The sequence below is a fragment of the Saimiri boliviensis genome, chromosome 12, assembly GCF_048565385.1.
Source record: "Saimiri boliviensis isolate mSaiBol1 chromosome 12, mSaiBol1.pri, whole genome shotgun sequence".
In the NCBI taxonomy this organism is placed as follows: Eukaryota; Metazoa; Chordata; class Mammalia; order Primates; family Cebidae; genus Saimiri; species Saimiri boliviensis.
In genome coordinates, this window is record NC_133460.1 from 87,140,974 (window position 1) to 87,166,205 (window position 25,232).

The 25,232-nt window shown below is 47.1% G+C and overlaps 1 protein-coding gene and 1 pseudogene across 3 annotated transcripts in view; one reads left to right on the plus strand and one right to left on the minus strand.

Moving 5' to 3' along the window:
* The first annotated feature begins 261 nt into the window (after positions 1–261).
* SUFU (SUFU negative regulator of hedgehog signaling) overlaps positions 262–25,232 on the plus strand; it is a 133,116-nt gene continuing 108,145 nt past the window's right edge. For all 3 annotated transcript variants that reach the window (XM_010333128.3, XM_039465238.2, XM_010333129.3), the window contains exons 1-2: positions 262–635; positions 6,111–6,245. In XM_010333128.3, the coding sequence (XP_010331430.2) occupies positions 454–635; positions 6,111–6,245 (317 nt within the window). In that variant the 5' untranslated portion in view covers positions 262–453. The remainder of the gene's footprint in view (positions 636–6,110; positions 6,246–25,232) is intronic.
* On the minus strand, positions 15,028–15,146 carry LOC120362567 (5S ribosomal RNA; annotated as a pseudogene).

Sequence of the window (25,232 nt, forward strand, 5' to 3'; positions counted from 1 at the left end):
ACAAACCCTTTGTTGGCTCACTTCTCGGTGCTTTCGTGGGACCCTAGCACCTCACAGGGATGCCTCACCATCTCTAAATTTGGGTTCCTCCTAACACTAGGGGGAGACCAAGAGCCTTGGAATACTCCCAACACGGGGGGAAGGCGGGGCCTATTGTCAACTCACGCCTTCCCCGCCGGTGACTGGCACAGACATTAGCCAATGGGTGCTTTGATAGTCCGCGCTGGCGCCCCGCCTCCCTGAGCGCCCCGCCGCCCCGAGGCACCCTCTGGCAGACTATGCGGCGGCCACAGCCTGGGCGTACAGTGCGCCGTGCGCAGGCGCGGAGCTAGACCTCGCTGCAGCCCCCATCGCCTCGGGGAGTCTCACTCACCGAGTCCACCCGCTGGCCCTTCAGTGCTCTCCCCTCGTCTGCCCTCCCTAGTTCCTCCAGTGCCTGCCCTACGCGCCCAAATGGCGGAGCTGCGGCCTAGCGGCGCCCCCGGCCCCACCGCGCCCCCGGCCCCTGTCCCGACTGCCCCCCCGGCCTTCGCCTCGCTCTTCCCCCCGGGACTGCACGCCATCTACGGAGAGTGCCGCCGCCTTTACCCTGACCAGCCGAACCCGCTCCAGGTTACCGCTATCGTGAAGTACTGGTATGCCCTGGGCCGCTGGGAGATGGACAGGCGCGGGCTGGGAAGGGTTAAAGCGCTGAGGGCGAAGTAATTTGTGGGAGGCAGGGAGGAGGGAAGGAGAACGGCTAAAGCGCTTGGAAGGAGGGCTTCCAGCTGCGAGGGAAGGGAGTTCAGGCTGAAGTTGGGAGTGGGGACAAAGGGGTTAACGGAGCCGTGAGTAGTGAAGGGTTAACCGAGATTAGGAGAATAGAGTGAGGACTGGGGGTGTTTGTAGGAGCAGAGGGGGGAAATGGCTTGAGCGAGGGAACTGTAAACGTGGTGAAAAGAGGGGGCGCCTGTAGGGGGTCATTAGTGGGCGAGGGGAAGCCAAGGGGGGGGCGACTGAAGTGGGGTAGGGGAGGCGAGGCGGGGCCTGGGGAGCATTTGAGAGGGCTTTGGAGGAGCGAGGCCGGAGAAGCTCAGAGGGCACGAGACTGCTTAGGATGGGGGCGGCTGGGAGCCCGGGGCTCTCCTGTGGGATTAGGAGGGCCAAAGATGAGGGCCTGCTGCTTGTGGAGAGATGAGGAAGAGGTCTCCTTTTGATACTTTCCCAATGAGCTCAAGACGTCGCATCAGGGCAAAGCTTTTGCTTTTGAAGTTTGACGGAGCAGCTTTTCCTGATAAACTTTTTGCTTCTTCTACACTGTTCTTCTCCCTGCAGAGCTTCCTCCTAGATCTGCAGCTGCTTTGCTTTAGGACATTAGGCAGAGAGAAGTATGGTTTGGCTTAGGATCGAAGGGGACCACAGCTTCCCACCTCCAGTGGGAAATAAATGATGGAGACCCTGGGATCCCAGCAGGGAGGAATTGTGCAGTGGGACATTAAGAGGCGCTTCCTGGCCATGGCCTGCAGTTCTTCTAGGGAGTTGAAAGTAACCCTCAAGTAGCTTTAGAGTAGGAATGGTCTTTTCTGGTTTCCCATTCCTGTTTGCAACGTTTCTTCCTGCAGCCTTTAAGGAAAACAGATGTTATGGGGACTCTAGAAAAAGAACCTGTCCTCATGGTCTTGCTGGACCAAAAACTGAGATATTGGTTGAAACTGTTCAGGACCACACTCATGCAGGCATTGTGTTAGATGATCTCCTTCAATGAGTCCTGAAACATGGTTTGGCAGCTGCTTGGGGTGCAGCCAAAGGGTAGACCTGAAGGGGCAAGTGGATATCTTTGCTGGTTACCTCTCCCTTTAGGACCAAGTCTTCCTCCTCATGAAAATCTCTTACTTCCCCTGGACATGGTTGTCAGTAGGCTGTGCAGGGCTGAGGCCAGCTGCCTGCGTCAAAGGGAGGATGCCAAAAGGCCAACAGCATGGAGGGCCTGGGGACCAGCCCACCTCCTCCTGGCTGCTTGGACAGAGGATGCCAAGAGGCCAACAGCATGGAGGGCCTGGGGACCAGCCACCTGCTGTCTAGGGAGGGTCGTAGGGAGCAAGCTCCTCTGTCCAAGTAGCCAGGAGGAGGTGGGACTGGTGTCATAGTGCTTTCTGGCCCTCGAACTGTTCTCTGGTTTAGAGGAGTTGTTGAAGAGGGCTTCTGAGTGGAAAGCGGCTTTTGCTAGCTTAATGACCCATTCTCATTGTGCCTCTATGTTTAACTATGTGTTGTGATGAACTTGTTGTCATGTGTCATGAGAAAACTGACCACCTGTGCTGGGCGAGGTGTCTCATGCCCGTATTCCCACCATTTTGGGAGGCCTTGAGGATCCCTTGAGCGTTCGAGACCAGCATGGGTAATGTAGCTAGACTCTGTCTCTGTTATTTGAAAAAAAAAAAAGAGAGAGAGAAGTGGGCCTGGCTCTGCTATGCTGTTTGTTCAGGCCTCATTTGAGTGTAAGGAGAAACCCCTGCACAGATTCAGGCAACTTTTCATGTCACCCAAATTGCCATAAAGGATAGAATTGTATGCAAAAGGTATGAAAGCGCCGGGTGCGGTGGCTCACGCCTATAATCCCAGCACTTTGGGAGGCCGAGGTGGGTGGATCACAAGGTCAAGAGATCGAGACCATCCTGGTCAACAAGGTGAAACCCCGTCTCTACTAAAAATACAAAAAATTGGCTGGGCATGGTGGCACGTGCCTGTAATCCCAGCTATTCAGGAGGCTGAGACAGGAGAATTGCCTGAACCCAGGAGGTGGAGGTTGTGGTGAGCCGAGATCGTGCCATTGTACTCCAGCCTGGGTAACAAGAGCAAAACTCCGTCTCAAAAAAAAAGGTATGAAAGCATGTACAAAAGATTAAGGGCAATTTTTTTTTCTTCTTGCTGCAAGCTTGTTAATCAGGCCATATCTTCAGAGATGGGCCAATGCATGATAATGAAGAAAAGGAATTGTGCAGCACTTTGTGAAAGCCCTGCCTAGATGCACAGAAATATAAAGAGAAACAGCACAGTGACTGGTACTTTCTTTTTTTTTTGAGATGGGGTTTTGCTCTGTCGCCCAGGCTGGAGTGCAGTGGCATAATCTTGGCTCACTGCAACCTCTGTCTCCCGGTTTCAAGCAATTCTCGTGCCTCAGCCTCCCAAGTAGCTGGTATTACAGGCACACACCACCATGCCTAGTTAATTTTTGTATTTTTAGTAGAGGCAGGGTTTCAGCATGTTGGCCAGGATGGTCTCAAACTCCTGACCTCAAGTGATCCGCCCATCTTGGCCTCTCAAAGTGTTGGGATTACAGGCGTGAGCCACTGCACCCAGCCATCAGTGACTGGCACTTTTTTTTTTTTTTGAGATGGCATCTCACTCTATCACCAGGCTGGAGTGCAGTGGCACAATTTCGGCTGGCTGCAACCTCCGCCTCCTGGGTTCAAGTGATTCTTGTGCCTCAGCCTCCCAAGCAGCTGGGATTGCAGGCATGTGTCACCACGCCCAGCTAATTTTTGTATTTTTTAGAAGAGTTGGGTTTCTCCATGCTGCCCAGGATTGTCTTGATCTCCTGACCTTGCCCGCCTTGGCCTCCTAAAGTGCTGGGATTACAGGTGAGCCACTGTGCCTGGCCTCAGCATAATAGTAGTGACTGGTACTTTCTAAGATCCAGAGGAGTTTGCAAAAGTGAGATCCTGAAATTCATTTATATTCCTCACATTTGGGATCCCACGAGTTTTCTAGCAGGATGACTGGCCTAGGCTGTCTGGGTCTGTCTGTGGCCCAAGGTAGCTTGGGATTTATTTTGCAATAGCAGGGTGGGTCTTTGGCTAGTGATCCCTAAGTAGTGGGGACATTCTGACAGAAATGTGAGACTTTGGTGAGCAAGGATCAAAGCAGAGAGGCAGAACCTGTAGTCCGGGCCCACTTCAGTCCTGCAGCTGCCCTGCGGAGAGAAGTTGGGTGTTCAAGAAATTAAGTTGAGGGATGCCCTGGGACTTTGGATAACATCGTTTGCTAAGTGTAAAATATGATTTTTTTCCACATACTCGTCTGGCCTCTGAGTAGTAGAACAGAATACTCTGTGCTTGGGTACAAGGTTAGTTTTGTCTGACTCTTGGTAGTTCCTTGCAGTTGGAGTTTTAAGGCAAAAACTTAAACTTGATCTGACATGTCGTGGGAGACGTGGTGAGGAGGGCTGCAGGGATGCAGCAGATGGAGCAGGGAATGGTGAACACAGTTTTGCAGCTTGGTGCGGGTTGGACCTAGGCTATAGGGGGACAGGTTTGGAAATTTGCAGCCGGAAATTGGAGCAGGTATGGGACCTGTAGTGGCTCCCATCTGCTCTGGAGTTCTGTAGCTCTAATGGGGTCTTTCCAGGGATCTCTAGTCTTTCCTTTCTTCCTTTGTCCCACAAACTTTTCTAAACCCAGCTGGTTGTAGAATTAGTCATGAGTTGGTGAAATCAGAGTTAAGGCAGACACAGAGATTTGTCCCTTTTCCTCAGTTGAGATTCTAAGCTATTTGTAGCAACTTTCTTACAAGTTCTATAAATAACAGCATTTCCTAGCAGAGAGCAGGGATTTCTGCAAAGGCAAATAATATCCTGGTAAAAGAGGATGAAACAAGACCTACTGGTTTTAAATACTGTTTAAATTGCCTGGTGCTGGCACCATTTGCTGGGATCACTTGTAACATGTCTTTTACTTGGTTGCATACTATCCCAGTTGCAAAGTGTACTCCATTTATGTCTCAGGGGCTGGTGAAGCTCTTGCAGTCTGTGGAATTGTCAAATGTTTGAGGCATCTCAAATGCTGTGTTTGTGGGCTAAATGCAGATTTCCTTCCACTGATGGTTTCTATTTAGTCTATTTCTCTAGCTACCAAATTCTCCTATCCATTCTAAAGGAAAACAGAATTTTTTTTTTTTTTTTTTTTTTTTGAGACAGAGTCTTGCTCTGTTACCCAGGCTGGAGTGCAATGGTGATCTCGGCTCCCTGCAACCTCTGCCTCCTGGGTTCAAGTGATTTTCCTGTCTCAGCCTCTGGAGTAGCTGGGATTACAGGCACCTGCCACCACACCCGGCTAATTTTTTGTATCTTTAGTAGAGATGGGGTTTCACCATTTGGCTAGGCTGGTCTTGAACTCCTGATCTCAAGTGATCCACCTGCTTCAGCCTCCCAAAGTGCAGAGATTACAGGTGTGAACCACTGTGCCTGGCCAAAACAGGATTTTTTAAAAAGCACTAATTACTAAAGGGAACTCTTATTGTGTTAAATCCTCAGAGTGATATAATAACTGAATTTCTCCCACAACTCCTTCTCAGTTGAATGGTGGGAGAAATTTAATGTGCTCCTCAGAGGCCCCAAATCATTTGCTGTCCTAGCTCTACCTTTGAGGTGGTAGTTTCTCCTGGGATCATTTTCTGCGTGCACATGCTCACAGGGCTCAGTTTGGCTCCTGCTGCAGTTCTCTGTTTAGAACTGAGCTAAGCCTAAGTTTGGCCTTTGTCACTTGCAATGATAAAAGACCTGCTTTAGTCTATGGGGTCCAGGCTGGTGTCTGCATGGACTAGAGGTTTGGGTTTGTTTAGAACAAACTGTAATTAACATAGGGCACAATATAGTCTTTCAGGAATTAGCTGTCTAACAGGCTGGAGTGGAGCAGAGCCTCTGCTTCCAGGAACAATGCCCATTGGGGATGCTAAGGATGGTCTTTCAACAGAGGCCAACTGATTGACTGATGTACCTCTTGCCTTGAAGCTTGTCATGTACAGGCACCATGGAATAGAGATAATCCCTGCCGATCTCATTGGGATTGGTAATTTGAAACAGGAAAAAGCAAAATGGACAACCATCCAGTCTGTTTCATTTCTGAAAGAGGCCCAGTCTTCTACGGGTAGGAGAAGGGAGCCTCTTTTGCTTGTAGAGTTGGGCAGCCTCACCTATGCAACCCTTGGTCTCATCCTGGAGAGGTGTGGCCTGTTTTTAAGTTACCTTTCACCCTCCAGGATGGAACCTTTAGATTTACGAAGTAGAGTGCCTTAACTTGACATTTTCTGATTTCCAGGCTCACACTGACACCCCTGTGTTTTGTTTTTTGCAGGTTGGGTGGCCCAGACCCCTTGGACTATGTTAGCATGTACAGGAATGTGGGGAGCCCTTCTGCCAACATCCCCGAGCACTGGCACTACATCAGCTTTGGCCTGAGTGATCTCTATGGTGACAACAGAGTCCATGAGTGAGTGTATGCCACCTGTTCTTTATCCAGAGCCTTATTTCTGAGGATTTCCTGAGCAGGGGTGACAATGTCATAGTGCTGTGAACTTGGTACTTCTCAGTGGACCCTTTACATTTTTGCCCTCTGACTATAGCTATTCATGCCAAGGTGGTCCTCATTAGCACCTGATTCCTGTTTGTCTGGTGCAGGAAAGTGCTGATGAGCAGGAGTTCCCAAATCAGGTTTTTCTAAGCTTGCCCTGAAGTTTGGGTTCAAAGGACAGGTAACATGGTTATGATTCAGAACTTGGGCTGATGCCTCTATGTCTACTTCCTTGTACTATAGCTCCCTCGCCGCCCCAGCTTCTTATGAAACATTTTAAACATACAGCAAAGTTGGAAAGATTTTACAGTGAACACTCATATACCAACAACCCAAATTCTACTATTAACTTAATAGAATCTGGGTTGTGGGTATATGAGTGTTCACTGTAAAAAAAAAAAAATATGCTTTTTTTTTTTCTTTTTTTTGAGATAGAGTCTCACTCTGTCATTGAGGCTGGAGTACAGTGGTGTGTCGTGGCTCACTATAGCCTCAACCTCCCTAGGCTCAAGTGATCCTCCAACTTCAGCCTCCCGAGTAGCTGGGATAACAGGCAAGCACCACCATGCCCAGCTAATTTTTATATTTTTTTGGTAGAGACAGGGTTTTACCATGTTGCCCAGGCTGGTCTCAAACTCGTAGGCTCAAGCAATTCTCCCACCTCAGCCTCCCAAAGTGTCAGGATTATGGGTGTGAACCACCATGCCCAACTCAGAGTTCATACTCTTAATGATTGTATTCTCTTGCCTCTTGAGCAATTATGTCCTGTACTCCAATAAGCTACCATTTATGCTTTAAAAAGGTTTTTTTGGCTGGGCACAGTGCCTCACGCCTGTAATCCCAGCAGGAGGCTGAGGCAGGTGGATCACTTGAGGTCAGATGTTCAAGACCAGCCTGACCAACGTGGTGAAACTCTATCTCTACTAAAAATACAAAAAATTAGCCAGGCATGGTGGCATGCGCCTGTAATCCCAACTACTCTGGAGGCTGAGGCACGAGAATCGCTTGAACCTGGGAGGCAGAGATTGCAGTGAGCCGAGATCGTGCCATTGCACTCCAGCTTGGGCAACAGAGTGAAACTGTGTCTCAAATAACAATAATAATAATAAATAATAATTTTTTCTATTTATATCTTTTGACGGAGAGTTTCTTTTATTCAATTTAAATGTAATCTTTCTATGTTCTTATTTTTCTGACAATTAAAAATAAAATAAATGTAGTCTTCCCTCCCCCTCATTAGCATGGCAATCAAGAGCGTATTTTGTCGTATCCTCTTCTGGTTTTTTTGCTTTTTGTACTTTTTTTGCCTCTTATACCAGGTCTTTTCTATCTTGGTGGTAGCTACTTAACCTGGGCAGGTTGAAAGAGTAGCAGGACCTCTCCTGTCCTGCCTTAGCATAGAGATGGATTCTGGAGATGATGATGGTATTATGAAGAAGATGATGATAACCTTTATTCCCTTTGTTTAGTACTTAGTCTCTTCATGTCATTGTGTTAAATGCTTTACAATCTTATCAGGTTCTCATTATTTCTATTTTATAGATAAGAAGTGAGTCTCTTGAGGGGTTAGATGAATTGCTCAAAGACGCTCTTTTACATCTAGGTATAAAAGAGCTGGGATTGGATTGGGCTGTTTGAGTCCAGAGTTTGAGCTTTTTTTTTTTTTTGAGATGGAGTCTTGCTCTGTCACCAGGCTGGAGAGCAAGTGGCTTGATCTCAGCACACTGTCACCTCCACCTCTTGAGTTCAAGTGATTCTTCTGCCTCAGCCTTCTGAGTAGCTGGGACCATAGACACACCACCATACCCAGTTAATTTTTTTGCATTTTTAGTAGTGACGGGATTTCACCACGTTGGCCAGGATGCTCTCGATCTCTTGACCTCTTGATCTGCCCACCTCGGCCTCCCAAAGTGCTGAGATTACAGGCACGAGCCACTGCGCCCAGCCTTTGTTTTGTTTTTTGAGACAGGGTCATGCTGTGCCACCCAGGAAGGAGTGTAGCAGCACAATCATGGCTCACTGCAGCCTCAACTTCCTGGACTCAAGCATTTCTCCCACTTCAGCCCCCCAAGTAGCCAGGACTACAGGCATGCACTACCACACCTGGCTAATTTTTCAAATTTTCTGTAGAGATGAGGTCTCACTATGTTGCTCAGGCTGGTCTCAGATGCCTGGACTGAAGTGAACCTCCTGCCTTGGGCCTCCCAAAGTGTTGGGATTACAGCTGTGAACCACTGTATTCAGCCTCAGAGTTTGAGCTTTTAATCACTGGGCTATTCCACCTCTCTGAACACAGGCCTAACCCAACTTCCTCTTCTCTCTTTTTAAGTCCAGAGGCCCAGGTTTCATCTCCTCACTGGTCACGTGTTGGGAGCAATGTCTATGGCTGCCTTTACAGCCTTCCAAATGGATTCATTGCAGTGTCAGCAGAAGGCTTTGGGAACAGGGAATTAATCTTGCCTGAATGGGGACCCTGCATTACAATATTAATAATGGAGATAGAATAGCAAACAGATGTAGGCAGTAAAGGAACTATGTTGGAATTTAATTTATATTTTTAATAAGAACCTGCAGAGAGTATTTAGTGCAGCTAGTCTGTACCATTTTGTTGACAGATTTATTCTGGTTAAAAGAATATCATTTCCTTTGTGGCTTAAGGATTCTTCTGGTCTACCTGCTTATAAGGTATAGGCCCAAGGCTCAAAATAACATGAAGACTGTAATTGAGCAAGCCTCATATTTCAGAAGGGGCAACCTCTTAATTTGAAATAGGAGCTTTCTTATTGTTTTTTTTCTGGCTTAATACTACCCTCTTACATGTGTTTCATTTCTACATGATACAGTACTTTGTATTTATGTCATTTATGACAAGAGTGAAACGTCTGCTTGGGTTTTCATGTCACCAATCAAGCCTAGTATTTTCCAGTATTACATCCTGCCACTAGAAGGATATGGAAGGAATGTTCTTAGATATTTACCCAGTTCTGATTTATGTTGCAGAAGTCAAAAGTACCTCTACAGGCTGGGCACAGTGCCTCATGCCTATAGTCCCAGCACTTTGGGAGGTTGAGGCAGAAGGATTGCTTGAGCCCAGGAGTTTGACACTAGTCTGGGCAACATACTGAGACCCGCCCCCCCATCTCTACAAAAAATACTGAAATGAGCCAGACATGGTGATGTGCATCTGTAGCTCTAGCTACTTGGTGGGGTGGAGGTGGGAGGATCACTGGAGCCCGGGAGTTCGAGGCTGCAGTGAGCTGTGATTGTGCCACTGCACTCCAGTTTGGGTGACAGAGCGAGACTCTATCTCAAAAAATAAAGAAAAATAATAAAATTCAAATAGATACTTGTATATTTGGTCTTATACTGGCATGACTGGTTTCTTTTTGATCCTGTTAAGTTTCTTGAAGAAAAATTTGATTTTTCCCAACATTTCATATGATGAGGCCTCTTTAAAATGACTTAATGAATCCTCATTTAACTTAGTATTCAAAGGTGAGGTCAGAAAGGTGAGTGTCCTGTCATCCAGCTGAAGTGCTAAGAGGTGCTGGGTTGGAATTACGGCCATTGGATCTCTGGCAACAATTCTTCTTCCACTGTCTTGCATCTTCTCTTCAACAAGAAAGGAGCAGAAACATTGGTTCATTTTTTTTAGCACACATTGATCAAGCACCTACTTTGTATCACACACGGAACATAATAGTCAATGTCTTGGGGATAAAATAGTAAAACATAGTTCTTGTCTGAAGGTACTCATGTTCTAGAGGGGAGATAAACATAAAAAGATTGTTATAGTATTGAGTAATAAATTCTACAGTCCATGGGTGGAGAACATGATCTGGGAACAGAGCAGAGGGAGTAACTTCTAGTTAGGCTGCTGGATTGCTAGAAGCTGCAGGGAGGAGGTAAAGTTCGAGAGGAACCCTGAAGGAAAGGGCCTGGGATGCCATCTGCGGCCTCATGCTCCATGATACCAGCATCACTTTTAGGAGTGAGAGGGACTTGAAAAACCTTCTAGCTCAGAGTTTCCAAAACTTCTAGTGCCACTTTCATAATCGTTGCCTCTTGTGGTGTTATTTACTTCATGTTATTTTTAAGTGATCCTCTCCTTTTTTAAACTGATAGGAATTTATTTTTATTTTTGAGACGGTCTCGCTCTTTTTCCCAGGCTGGAGGGCAGTGGTCATGGCTCACTGCAGTCTGAACTGCCCTGGCTCAAGCGATCCTCCCACCTCAGCCTCCCAGATAGCTGGGACCACAGGCATGCACCACCACGCCCTGCTAATTTTTTTTTTTTTAATTTTTGACACGAGGTCTCGCTATTTTGTCTAGGCTGGTCTCAAACTACTAGACTCAAGCAGTCCTCCTGCCTTGTCCTCCCAAAGTGCTGGGATTATAGGTGATAGCCATTGCTTCTGGCAACAGCATTTATTAAATGCCTGCTGTGAACCTCCTCCTATGAGGATCTTTCCTTCTCCTCATAGCCTGTTGAAGGCAGGGAGAGGCAGAAGCAAGGGATCCTTTGCATTTCTTTCTTTTTTTTTTTTTTTTTTTTTTTTGAGACGGAGTTTCGCTCTTGTTACCCAGGCTGGAGTGCAATGGCGCGATCTCGGCTCACTGCAACCTCCGCCTCCTGGGTTCAGGCAATTCTCCTGCCTCAGCCTTCCGAGTAGCTGGGATTACAGGTATGTGCCACCATGCCCAGCTAGTTTTTGTATTTTTAGTAGAGACGGGGTTTCACCATGTTGACCAGGATGGTCTCGATCTCATGACCTCGTGATCCACCCGCCTCGGCCTCCCAAAGTGCTGGGATTATAGGCGTGAGCCACCACGCCCGGCTCCTTTGCATTTCTTCTTGCTCCTGGCAGGCACGCTTCAGGGGCAGAAGGGACGCCCACCCTGGTAACCCTAAAAGGGGTGAAGAGTATGCTGATTGGATAAGTCCTGGGATGGCCATTTTCACTCAGGTTCTTTCCTTATTCACATTCACTAAAGGAAACTGGGCAAGAAAGCACTTGTTTCAGTCAAAAGGTTCTTAAGAGGCCATTTCTGAAGTTGGAGAGGTGAACAAGTTCCAGGTCTGGGCAGCCACAGGAGAGAATGGAGTGCTTTTCTAGGAACCCCAAGGCTGCTTTTAACTGACTTCAGTGGAGAGACTGTCTTGTGGGGCTCTTCCTGGGACTTGGGAGGTGTCATACAGCTGAGCCTCAGCTGCCAAGTGCTGTTGGAACTTGCAGCTCTGGCCTTTCCCTTTATGGCCAGGCAGCTGTGGACTGGAATGTGGGGATCTGTGGGGCTGTGGAGATCTATGGGACTGTGGAAGAGGTAGCTTCAGCATTGTTCTCTGTGAGGATTTTCTGGCTGCCCCTGGTACCACCAACAGCTGTGGTTGGACAGAGCCTACGGCGCCCTAACTGAGGCTAGAGAGGCTGGCAAGTTGGAGGGTGACTTTGAGAACTCAGGCAGACTTCCCTGTTGGGGTTTTTCCAGGGCAGGTCATTTGCTGTATATGTCGGGCTGGTTCTAGAGATAGCCTTTGTGTGGAGTTGGCCCAAAAGCTGGTGGTCCCATGGGTCATACCCACGCCTCACCACCATGGGAGATCTAGGCTCTGTCCCACAAATGTGACTTCTTGGCGGGCATGTCCAGTGGAGTTTGGAGCTGTTCTGTACCCACTGTGGGGGTTGGAACTGCAGCTGACTGGCTTTCTGGGGCTGCCTCCACCTGATTGGTAGAGAGCCTCCCTTTCCCTCGTTTTTTTTAGCTGGGCTCTGCACTCGCATGAGTTATTTATTAAGACACTGGATACAGATTAACTTTTCCACTTGTTGTTTAGTGTGGCCTTAGTCTCCTGCAGTTGAGAAATGCTAGTTTTTCCTCCTCAAAGCTTAGTTTATAGGAACTTTTTCTTCTGTTGCCCAAACTGGAGTACAATGGCATGATCTTAGCTCCCTGCAACCTCCACCTCCCAGGTTCGAGTAATTCTTCTGCCTCAGCCTCCCAAGTAGCTGGGACTATAGACGCCCTGGCTAACTTTTGTATTTTTAGTAGAAGCAGGGTTTCACCATGTTGGCCTGGCTGGTCTCAAACTCCTGACCTCAGGTGATCTACCCACCTGAGCCTCCCAAAGTGCTGGGATTATAGGTGTGAGCCATCACGCCCAGCCTGCAGGAACTTTTTAACATGCCTGTTTCCAAGAGAGATCCTTCCTTTGCCATACACACCTGTACTGGGAGCTTGGCCCCTCTTTTGGTTGGGCCTTTGCTTTCCTCCTAGAACTCTTATGAGGCTGGCAACCAGAATGCCTCCCTAAGCCACGGGGCCCAGCCCTGGCTGAGTTTAGCAGGCTAGAAGAAGCATTATACAGACTCGCTGCAGGGCACGCCTCCCTGAAGTCTGGTCCCTGTGCCTTTCCTGTCAGGGATGTTCAGTGTCAGGATGACTATTTGCATGAGATGGTGGAGTTCCTTGCTAAGAACAGGGGATCTGGACCGCTAAGCAAAAGTGCGGCACCCATGATCTTGGCCCAGTATGGGCCAGGGCCCTACAGGGGCTCTCTAGAACTCTACCTGAGGCCAAAGCTCTCACTCAAGGTTGGAGTTCAGGCCCCAGATCTCTGAATTCTGAATTTTTTTTTTTTTTTTTTTTTTTGAGGCAGAGTTTCGCTCGTTACCCAGGCTGGAGTGCAATGGCGCAATCTCGGCTCACCGCAACCTCCACCTCCTGGGTTCAGGCAATTCTCCTGCCTCAGCCTCCTGAGTAGCTGGGATTACAGGCACACGCCACCATGCCCAGCTAATGTTTTGTATTTTTAATAGAGACGGGGTTTCACCATGTTGACCAGGATGGTCTCGATCTCTTTTTTTTTTTTTTTTTTTGAGACGGAGTTTCGCTCTTGTTACCCAGGCTGGAGTGCAATGGCACGATCTCGACTCACCGCAACCTCCGCCTCCTGGGTTCAGGCAATTCTCCTGCCTCAGCCTCCTGAGTAGCTGGGATTATAGGCATGTGCCACCATGCCCAGCTAATTTTTTGTATTTTTAGTAGAGACGGGGTTTCACCATGTTGACCAGGTTGGTCTCAATCTCTCGACCTCGTGATCCACCCGCCTCGGCCTCCCAAAGTGCTGGGATTACAGGCTTGAGCCACCGCGCCCGGCAATTCTGAATTTTTAAATGTAGAGGGAAATTTCTTTTCTTATTTTTTTTTAGATAGAGTTTTCATTTGTTACTCACATTGGAGTGCAATGACACAATCTTGGCTTATTGCAGTCTCTGCTGGGATTACAGGTGTGTGCCACCATGCCCAGCTAATTTTTTTATTTTTGCTACAGATTGGGTTTCACCATATTGGCCAGGCTGGTCTCCAACTCTTGACCTCAAGTGATCTGCCTGTCACAGCCTCCCAAAGTGCTGGGATTACAGGTGTGAACCACTGCAACTGGCCAGGAATTTCTTTTCTTTTGTAGCTGTAGGAAGACCTGTATTGTGGGGGTTCCCAGCAGATGTGTGTGGGTGAATGGCTTCATCCCTTGTAAACCATTTCATTTGCAGCATGGATTGTCTCTTCCTTCATGGGGTAAGGGTTGCAAATTCTCCAGTTCAGAGAGTCCCTCAACAGTAAGGCTAGTTGGGAAAAAACTTGTCTAGCTGGCCCAGTTAAGCTCACTTTTTTTTTTTTCAGATGGAGTCTTACTCTGTCACCCAGGCTGGAGTGCTGTGGTGTGATCTTGGCTCACTGCAACTTCTGCCTCCTGGGTTCAAGTGATTTTCCTGCCTCAACCTCCGGAGTAGCTGGGATTACAGTCGGCCACCACCACGTCCCACTGATTTTTGTATTTTAGTAGAGACAAAGTTTCACCATGTTGGCCAGGCTGGTCTCAAACTCCTGACCTCAGGTGATCCACCCACTTAGGCCTCCCAAAGTGCTGGGATGTACAGGTGTGAGCCACTGCCCTGGCCTAAACTCACTTCTAAAATGTCTGTAGCTGGGCACAGTGGCTTACACCTATAATCCCAGCATTTTGGGAGCTGAGGTGGGCAGATCACCTGAGGTCAGGAGTTTGAGAACAGCCTGGCCAACATGGCAAAACCATCTCTACTAAAAATACAGAAATTAGCTGGGCATGGTGGCAGGCATCTGTAATCCCAGCTACTCAGGAGGCTGAAACAGGATAATCACTTGAACCTGGGAGGCAGAGTTTGCAGTGAGCCAAGATCATGCCATTGCACTCCAGCCTGGGCAACAAGAGTGAAACTGCATCTCAAAAAAAAAAAAAAAAAAATTAGCTGGGCATGGTGGCGTGCACTTGTAATCCCAGCTACTTGGGAGGCTGAGGCAGAAGAATCACTTGGATCCTGGAGGCAGAGATTGCAGTGAGCCGAGATTGCGCCACTGCACTCCAGCCTGGGTTGTAGAATGAGACTCTGTCCCCTCCCCCCCACCCCGCCTACAAAAAAAACCAAACTGAGTGGTGTGGTATTGTAAGTGACTACCAGATAACAGTGGTGCTAGGTAGGTCAGCACTGGGAGGGTTCCTTCTCTTCTTCAAGAGACTTGGAAGCCTTTATGGGTTTGATCCAATCTGGTCTCTCAGTCCCAGGATTTTTCCCTGTTCAGCCCACCCTTTTGGGCTCTCCTCTTCCAGGCTGTGCCATTTTCTATTTCTTTTCTTTTCTTTTCTTTTCTTTTTTTTTTTTAAAGCCTACGGCACCCGATATTCCCAGGCAGTCTTCAATCCAAGTACTAACCAGGCCCGACCCTGCTTTGCTTCTGAGATCTGACGAGATCGGGCACGTTCAGGGTGGTATGGTCGTAGACTTATGTTTTCTTTTTTTTTTTTTTTTTTTTTTTGAGACGGAGTTTCACTCTTGTTACCCAGGCTGGAGTGCAATGGCGCAATCTCGGCTCACCGCAACCTCCGCCTCCTGGGTTCAGGCAATTCTCCTGCCTCAGACTCCTGAGTAGCTGGGATTACAGGCACGTGCCACCATGCCCAGCTAATTTTTTGTATTTTTAGTGGAGACAGGGTTTCACCATGTTGACCAGGATGGTCTCGATCTCTCGACCTCGTGATCTACCCGCCTTGGCCTCCCAAAGTGCTGGGATTACAGGCTTGAGCCACCGCGCCCGGCCCTGCAACTCTTAAAAAGACAAAAGTTCCTGGCCTAGATGACAAGTTCCCATGGTCATGCTGTTGCTTCTGTGGTCAAGGATGTGCCCAGAATCTCAGTAGTCCTTGTATCAATGCAGATAGTTATTTAAAATTTTTAAAATTCCTTTAATGCTTTATTTTTTTAATCAACAGAGCTTGTTCTTTTTGTTTGTTTTTGTTTTTTGAGACAGTCTTGTCTGTTTCTCAGGCTGGAATGCAGTGGCACGATCTCAGCTCATTGCAACTCTGTCTCCTGGGTTCAAGCCATTCTCCTGCCTCAGCCTCCCGGGTAGCTGGGATTACAGATGCCCACCACCATGCCCAGCTAATTTTTGTCTTCATAGTAGAGAGGGGGTTTCCCCATGTTGGCCAGACTGGTCTTGAACTCCTGACCTCAGGTGATCTGCCCACCTTGGCCTCCCAGAGTGTTTGGATTCCAAGTGTGAGCCATTGCACCTGGCTGACTTTATGTTTTAGAGTAGTTTTAGGCTCAGAAAATTGAGCCGATAGTACAAAGAGTTCCTCTATGTCCCCCTCTCTCTTTACTTATGGTTTCCCCTATTATTAACACCTTGCGTTAGTGTGGTATATTTGTTAAAGTTGAGGAACCAGTATTGATACTTACTACTACCTTAAGTCCATAGTTTACCTTAGGGTTCACTCTTTGTGTTGTACAGTTCTTTGTTTTTGTTTTTTGAGACAGCGTTTCACTCTTGTTGTCCAGGCTGGAGTGCAATGGTGCAATCTCAGCTCACTGCAACCTCCACCTTCCAGGTTCATGCAGTTCTCCTACCTCAGCCTCCCAACTAGCTGAGACTACGCCCGGCTAATTTCTTTGTATTTTTGGTAGAAATGGAATTCTACCATGTTGGCCAGGCTGGTCTCAAACTCCTGACCTCAGATAATCTGTCTGCCTCGACCTCCCAAAGTGCTGGGATTACAGGTGTGAGCCACCACACCTGGCCTTTGGGTAATAGTATGTAACCTTCGCAGACTAGCTTCTTTCACTGAGCAATATGCACTTAAGTTTCCTCCATGCCCTTTGGTGCCTTGATAGCTCATTTCCTTTTATCACTTGATAATATTCCATTGTTTGTTATGTACCACAGTTTATCCTTTCATCTACTGAAGAACATCTTGATTGATTCCAGTAGTTTTTGGCAATTTTTAATTAAGCTGCTATAAACATTTCTATGCGGGTTTTTGTGTGGACATATATTTTCACTCATTTGGGTAAATACCTGGGAGTGTAATTGCTGGATCGTATGGTAAGACTATGTTAGCTTTGTAAGAAGCTGCCAAACCGTTTTCCAAAGTGGCTGTACCATTTTTCACTCCCACTGGCAATGAATGAGAGTTCCTGTTGTCCTCACCAGAATTTGGTACTGTCTATTTTTTGGATTTTAACCATTCTAAAAGATGTGGAAAGGTATCTAATTGTTTTAATTTGCAGTTCCCTCATGACATATGCTATTGAGCATCTTTTCTTATGCTTGCGTGCCATCTATATATCTTCTTTGGTGACAGATCTTTGTTTTTCATCCTGTCCTCCAGCCACTCCCCATTTTACCCCGGTGCATACATACCTTTTTCTCAAATAATGGGTTCAGACCGTGGGGCTAATTATGTTTTCTGACATATTTTCCTTTTGGTCACTTTTGAAACCATTAAATGAGTTAGATCCCCTGAGTAGGTGCTGGGTCTATCTCTGAATTCCTTAGTCACTGTTGGTTTTAACGGGGCTGGCTCATGAGTTCTCTACCTTATATTCTTCATTTATGGTGTCTTCTATAAAGTGTAGCTGGTATTGAGATCTGTAACCTCAATCCCAAGGTTTGAGATTGATTCTGCCCTTCAGTACAGACTGTAGAAAGACTGGTATGCAAACATGTCCATTCCATATCCTGCTGGGCTTAACCTTGCCCTTGATGCGTACACCATGCTCCTTTGAAGGCCCAACCAGATCTCAAACTCCCATAGTTGAACCAACATCAAGAATACAAAAGCTAAAACTTTCCTGCCTGGCTTTTTGCTGTTAAATTCATTATTGTTATCCAACTTCTTAGTTGTAAATTTGCTTTTTTCACTTATAAAGACAGTCGAATCATTTTACTAAAAATGTTGGGAATTAGAAATGGGAGAAAACAATTATAATCCTATCACCTTTTGTTTGCAATTCTGTATCTGTTCCTATGATGATTTCTATAAACAGTTCTGAGTGATGCTGTCCTAGTTGTGTGCAGGGCTTTTGCGTTGCATGCATCTGGTCTTCTTAGTGTGACGTAACATCTTCTGAGGCTTCCCTGCTACTGGGTTAACACTGTGGTCTGAATTCAGCTTGCCCACTGCTGCTAGGGTTTCTAGATTCTGAAAACAGCACATTTGCTTGGGAAGATGGCTCTTACCCACTGCCATGCTACATTAACGATCTTCCCATTTTTCCTCCTTGATGTCTCACAGCAGTCAAGAGGGCTTTAGGTAGTATACGTACTAACTATGCTGTTTGCCTACTTCTCAGATCACTTTACCATCACACATGGTGGTAGTTGTCCTGAGGGGTTGTGTTGTTCCTGATGTTGCTTTTATTGTTATTTTCCCCTTAGAACAGTCAAGATTGGGTGATCAGTGTCACCTGGAAATAAATACCATGAGCCTCCTCCTTGCTCCCTTTCTTGGGTACGTGGGTACAGAAGACTGAGACTAGCTTACAGAGAGCCCCAGGATCTTCATACTTGAGGGACACAGAAGGTTCACAGGCATAAGCACAAATTCTCAGAGTTCCTTTTCGGGTAATTGCCTGAAACAAATGAGCTACCATTTAGGGCTTATGAGAGACCTTCTCTCACACAGGAAGTCAAATAACTTAATACTGTATGTTCACAGCAGGACTAGATCACTGGGTCATGGGTAGGCAAACACACTTAGTTCCCATCCATCATTAATCACTGGCCTCTCTTCTTTGGAAGGCCAGACCTTCATCTGCTACCTAGATTTTCATTGTTGGGACACAGTTCTGGGCATGAGGTTTGTAGTAACAAGCAACATAAACCTGGTCCTGGTCCTCATGGGGCTGAAGGGTCTTTGAGCTGGAAGACATGGTGGGGAGGTGGGCCTGATAGCTTTAGAGCTTTATGTTATCACCTCCTTGTCTCCTTTTCTGTAGTTCATGGCTTGAGGCTTAGTGGAGGGCTCTTGGCAAGTAGGGGTCCTGAGGCTCAGAATTGTGGCCAGGTCTGAGTTTGAGGCTGGGACAGTTGCCCATTTGTCAGTGAGATCATGACTTCACAGCAGCTTCTCAGAGAGGAATTGTTCATTGGACTCCAGGCCCTGTACCAGCATGTTAGTAAAGGATAGTGACCCTCAAAGATCCCTTTCCTTTCTATTCCCTCCTGTGTTACTCAGGGTCCTGGAGACCCTGGTCATAGAATCTGCTTAGCCACAGGAAGGCCAATCAAAGAGATGTTTTTGTTTTTCTAGTACTAACCCTCATATGATACCTGGGGCCTCTTGGAGCCCACCTCTGACCAGGGTTTCCCTTACTCTAACCCCAGGCCTTTCAACCTGATGTTAGGCCGCTTGGGGCCATGGCTGTGGGGAGGAGTAACTGCTGGAGAATGGGGCCTGGCCCCCACTCCCAGTCCCAGGGGGTTGAACTAGCTGGCTGTGCTTTCAGCCTCTGATAGATTTGACTCTCAAAGGCTTCTGAAAAAACTTGGTTGGTTAGAGAAACATAATGAAAACCAACAGGCAACACCATGGCTTGCCGTAACTCTCATCTTTTTGCTCTAGCTTTTCTTGTATATCAGGTTGCAGACATGCGGGATTCCCACCCTCCTGGAGCCAAGCTGATAATTTCTTATTCCTGTAACCAGGGTTTTTACGTAGATAAAAGGCCCAGAAGGAAGGCGGTAGCTAAGCAGGGAGCCTTCGGAGTTAGAACTTGTTCAGCTGGGGGCAGTGGACACTCATCTCATGAGTCACTGCTCAGAACCATCCAATGGCTTCCTGTCTCACTTGAGTAAAGGCCAGAGGCCATCACCTTTAAGGTCCTTTGCACTCTACTTCAATCGGCCTTATCTCCTGCTGCTCTGCTCTTCCTACTCTGCCCCCCTTGCTTTTCCTTTGAAGTGCCAAGCATTCTTCCACCCCAGGGCCTTTGTACTTATCCTCCCTATGCCTGCAAAGTTCTGCCTGCAGATAGCTTCATACCTTACTGCATCACTTCCTTAGACCCTTTCTTAAATATCTCCTCTCAATCAGGCCTTCTCTGACCTCCTTATTTTTTATTTTTATTTTTTGAGACAGAGTTTCGCTCTTGTTACCCAGGCTGGAATGCAATGGCGCGATCTCAGCTCACCGCAACCTCTGCCTCCTGGGTTCAGGCAATTCTCCTGCCTTAGCCTCCTGAGTAGCTGGGACTACAGGCACGCGCCACCATGCCCAGCTAATTTTTTGTATTTTTAGTGGAGACGGGGTTTCACCATGTTGACCAGGATGGTCTCTATCTCTTGACCTTGTGATCCACCCGCCTTGGCCTCCCAAAGTGCTGGGATTACAGGCTTGAGCCACCATGCCGGGCCTCTGACCTCCTCATTTAAAAAGGAAATCTTGTACCCCTCCATCCCATCACAAAGCAGTATCCCACTCTCCTGCCTAATTCTTCTTTTTAAAAATTTATACATATTTGTATTATAGTCAGGGTCTCACTATGTTACCCAGGCTGGTCTTGAACTCCTGGACTCAAGTGATCCTCTTGTCTTGCCTCCTAAAGTGGCAAGATTATAGACATGAGCCACCACACCCAGCCTAATTCTTCTTTTGCTTTTCTTTTCTTTCTTTCTTTCTTTCTTTCTTTTTTTTTTTTTTTTTTTTTGAGACAAAGTCTCATTCTGTCGCTCGGGCTGGAGTGCAGTAGCTCAATCTTAGCTCTTTGTAATCTCTGCCTCCTAGGTTCAAGTGATTCTCCTGTCTCAGCTTCCCAAGTAGCTGGGACTACAAGCGTGTGCCACCATGCCTGGCTAATTTTTGTACTTTCTGTAGAGACAGGGGGTTTCACCATGTTGGCCAGGCTGGTCTCAAACTCCTGACCTCAAGTGATCTGCCTGCCTCGGCCTCCCAAAGTACTAGGATTACAGCATGAGCCACTGCACCTGGTGGCGGCTGCAGCTGCTGCTCCTCCTCCTCCTCCTTCTCCTTTTCCTCTTTCTTCTCCTCCTTCCTCCTTCCTCCTTCTCCTCCTCCTCCTCCTCCTTCCTCTTCCTCTTTTTTTTTTTTTTTTTGGTGAGGGAGTCTGACTCTGTCACCCAGGCTGGAGTGCACAGGCAGTGGCACAATCTCGGCTCACTGCATCCTCCACCTCCCAGGTTCAACTCATTTTCCTGTCTTAGCCTCCTGAGTAGCTGAACTACAGGTGCACACCACCACAACTGACTAATTTTTGTATTTTTAGTAGATAGAGGATTTCACCATATTGGTCAGACTGGTTTCAAACTCCTGACCTCAGGTGGTCCACCTGCCTTGGCCTCCTAAAGTGCTGGGATTACAGGCATGAGCCACCGCACCTAGCCTGTTTTTTTCTTTAAAACATTTATCACCTCTGTGATGTCTATTTTGCTTCAAGAAAATTAAAAGAAATCACTGGCCAGGCACAGTGACTCACACCTGTAATCTCAGCATTTTGGGAGGCTGAGGTGGGCGGATCATGAGGTCAGGAGTTTGAGACTAGCCTGGCAATATGGTGAAACCCCCATCTCTACTAAAAATACAAAAAATAGCCGGGTATGGTGGCATGCGCCTGTAGTTCCAACTACTCTGGAGGCTGAGGCAGAAGAATTGGTTGAACCTGGGAGGCAGAGGTTGCAATGAGCCGAGATTGCGCCACTGTACTCCAGCCTGGGCGACAGCGAGACTCCATCTCAAAAAGAAAAAAACCACCATTTTACTTACTTATTTGGCTTGTTTATTGTCTTTCCCCCTTCTCTCCCACTGGAACATGAGCTCCCTGAAGATAGGGATGGAAATCTGGTTTATACATTGATGTTTCTCTAGTACATCAGCAAATATTTGTTGAACAGATGAGTAAAATAGAGGAAGCTCTTGTTTTGGGGTTTTTCTGACTGTTGGGAAAATATTCTCACTACTAGAGACAGAGAATTCTTAAAAAAAAAAAAAAAAAAAAAAAAAGGTCCTGGCTTAGCACCAAGCCCAAGTTTTTAGCTCATTCAATAGCTCTTCTTCAGTTTGGACCCTTATTCCCATGAGAGGGGAGACATTCCAAGGGCATTTTCATAGGAGTCAGAGCCTTTCTGTGGGAGGAGGTATGTGATTTTGGAAAAATTGTCTGAACCTTGCTTAATCTTACTTTATTTCATTTTTGAGACAGGTCTCGCTCTCTCACCCAGGCTGGAATGCAGTTGCACAATCTTGGCTCACTGCTATCTCTACCTCCTGGGTTCAAGTGATCCTCCTGCCTTAGCCTCCCAAGTAGCTAGGATTATAAGGCATGCCACCACACCTGGCTTATTCTTGTATTTTTAGTAGAGATGGAAATATGTTGGTTAGCCTGGTCTCAAACTCCTGTCCTTAAGTGATCTGCCCACCTTGGCCTCCCTCCCAAAGTGCTGGAATTATAAGCATGAGCCACTGTGCCCAGCCTAAACCTTGCTTTATGAGGTGAGGGAGTACCCCCATCCCAGCAACTGACACAGTGCTTGGTATGTGGCAAGCACGTAATTTCTTTTTTCTTTTCCTTTCTTTCTTTTTTTTTTTTTTTTTTTTGGTTTTGAGATGGAGTCTCACTCTGTTGCCCAGGCTGGAGTGTAGTGGTACGATCTCAGTTCACTGAAACCTCTGCCTCCTAGGTTCCAGCGATTCTCCTGCCTCAGCTTCCTGAGTAGCTGGTGCACACCACCATACCTGACTAACTTTTTGTATTTTTAGTAGAGATAGGATTTCGCCATGTTGGCCAGGCTAGTCTTGAACTCCTGACCTCAGGTGATCCACCTGCCTCAGCCTCCCAAAGTGCTGGGATTATAGGCATGAGCCACCACACCTGGCCTATTTTTGTAAGTTTTTAGAGCACATTACCTAAATATCTGGTGCTCTCTTAGTGCTGGGGGTACCATGCAGAGCAAAGCAGGCAAGGTTACTGCTCTCATGAATCTTACATACTGGAGAAACTTGTAAAAAAAATTTTTTTTGAAATGGAGTCTCACTCTGTCACCCAGGCTGCAGTGAATGGCATGATGTTGGCTCACTGCAACCTTTGCTTCTTTGGTTCAAGCAACTCTCCTGCCTCGGCCTCCCAAGTAGCTGAAACTACAGGTGTGTGCCACCACTCCTGGCTAAGGTTTTGTGTTTTTAGTAGAGACGGGTTTCACCATGATAGCCAGGATGGTCTCTATCTCCTGATCTCATGATCTGCCTACCTCGGCCTTCCAAAGTGCTGGGATTACAGGCTTGAGCCACCGTGCCCGGCCACATATAAAAATTTTATATCATTTTAGATAGTACAAGTGCTGCATTAAAATAAAGCTACTCAGGAGGTCCTAGCTACTTGGAAGGCTGAGGTGGGAGAATCACTTGAGCTCAGGAGTTCTGGGCTGTCATGCACTATGCCAGTCAAGTGTCTATACTAAGTTCAGCATCAATATGATGACCTCCCAGGAGCAGGGGACTACCAGGTTGCCTAAGCGGAGGTGAACTGGCCTAGTAGGTCAAAGCTCCCATGCTGATCAGTAGTATGATTGTGCCTGTGAATAGTCACTGCACGCCAGCCTGGGCAACATAGCAAGACCCTGTCTCTTTAAAAAAATGAAAATAAGGCTGGGCATGATGGCTCATGCCTGTAATCCCAGCACTTTGGGAGGCTGAGGCATGTAGATCATGAGGTCAGGAGTTTGAGACCAGCCTGGCCAAGATGGTGAAACCCGTCTCTACTAAAAATACAAAAAAAAATTAGCCAGGTGTGGTGGCGTATGCCTGTAATCCCAGCTACTCAGAAGGCTGAGGCAGAAGAATTGCTTGAACCTGGGAAGCCAAGGTTGCAGTGAGCCGAGATCATGCCACTGCACTCCAACCTGGGTGACAGAGCAAGACCCCATCTCAAAAAAAAACAAAATGAAAATAAAGCAGGGGGCCAGGTGTGGTGGCTCATGCCTCTAATCTCAGCACTTTGGGAGGCCATGATGGGTGGATCACTTGAGCCAGGAGTTCAAGACTGGCCCGGGCAATGTGGTGAAACCCCATCTCTACAAAAAAATACAGAAATTAGTCAGGCGTGGTGGTGTGTGCCTGTAGTCCTAGCTACTCAAGAGACAGGTGGCTCACGCCTGTAATCCCAGCACGAGGTCGAGAGATCTAGACCATCCTGGCCAACATGGTGAAACCCCGTCTCTACTAAAAATACAAAAAAATTAGCTGAGCGTGGTGGCGCACGCCTGTAGTCCCAGCTACTCAGAAGGCTGAGGCAGGAGAATTGCTTGAACCCGGGAGATGGAGGTTGCAGTGAGCTGAGATCATACCACTGCACTCAACCTGGTGCCTGGTGACGGAGTGAGACTGTCTCCAAAAAAAAAAGAGACTGAGGTGGGAGAATCGCTTGGGCCCAGGAGGCAGAGGCTGCAGTGAGCTGAGATTGTGCCACTACACTCCAGCCTGGGTGACAGAGTGAGACCCTGTCTTTTTTTTTTTTTTTTTTTGAGACGGAGTCTCACTGTGCCACCCAGGCTGGAGTACAGTGGTATGATTTCCGCTCACTGCAGCCTCTGCCTCCTGGGTTCAAGCAGTTCTGTGCCTCAGCCTCCCTAGTAGCTGGGATTATAGGCACCTGCCACCATGCCCAGCTAATTTTTGTTTTTTTAGTAGAGATGGAATTTCACCATCTTGGCCAGGATGGTCTTGAGCTCCTGACCTCGTGATCCACCCGCCTCTGCCTCCCAAAGTGCTAGGATTACAAGTGTGAGCCACCACACCCAGTCGACCCTGTCTTAAAAAAAGAAAGAAAGAAAGAAAGAAAGAAAGAATAATAAAGCAGAGATAGTACTCGGGAGCTTACCTGGATAGAAGTAGAGGTCGAGGTGGGTGGGGAGGGTGCTGTTACCAGTAATCAATAGTGGCTTCCTTGAAGATTTGAACTGAGACCTCAAAGACAATGTGTCAGTCATGGCTGTCACATTGTACAACTCGAAGGCCACCGATCACATTATTCTGTGCAGTTGGTGCTCCCTGGAGTTGTACAATGCTGGGAGTCCTAGAAGGTCCTAGGCACTGAAACAGCTAGTATAAAGGCCCTGAGGGGAGCAGGGACCTTGAGGTGTTCAAGGAAAAGAAAGAAGGCCAGTGTGTCTGAGTTTGGTAAGAGAGGAAAACAGTGGAACAAGATGAGGTTGCAGTTTGAAGGCAATGTAAAGAATGTGATATTCAATAAATTACCTGTTGACTAATGAGGAAAGAAAAATGATGTGATAGAGGCAGGAGTGGGGTTTGAGGAATCGATTCCAGTACGGGACCTCGGCTCTACTACAGAGACGGGAGAACTGAGTTGAGTGATGGTTTTATTTCCCCAAAAGGGAAATAGTAGCAAAAGTGGCTCAAAGGAAATGCCATTAAGATATATGTATATATTTATAGTGCCTCATGACATTCAAAGCCATGAAGATATTTGAATCTGACTTTGATAGTGACTAAGAGGGAGGCTCATTGCTTTTTAATACTGTCTTATCTTGTTGAATGTCTCAGCTTGATTATCTCTT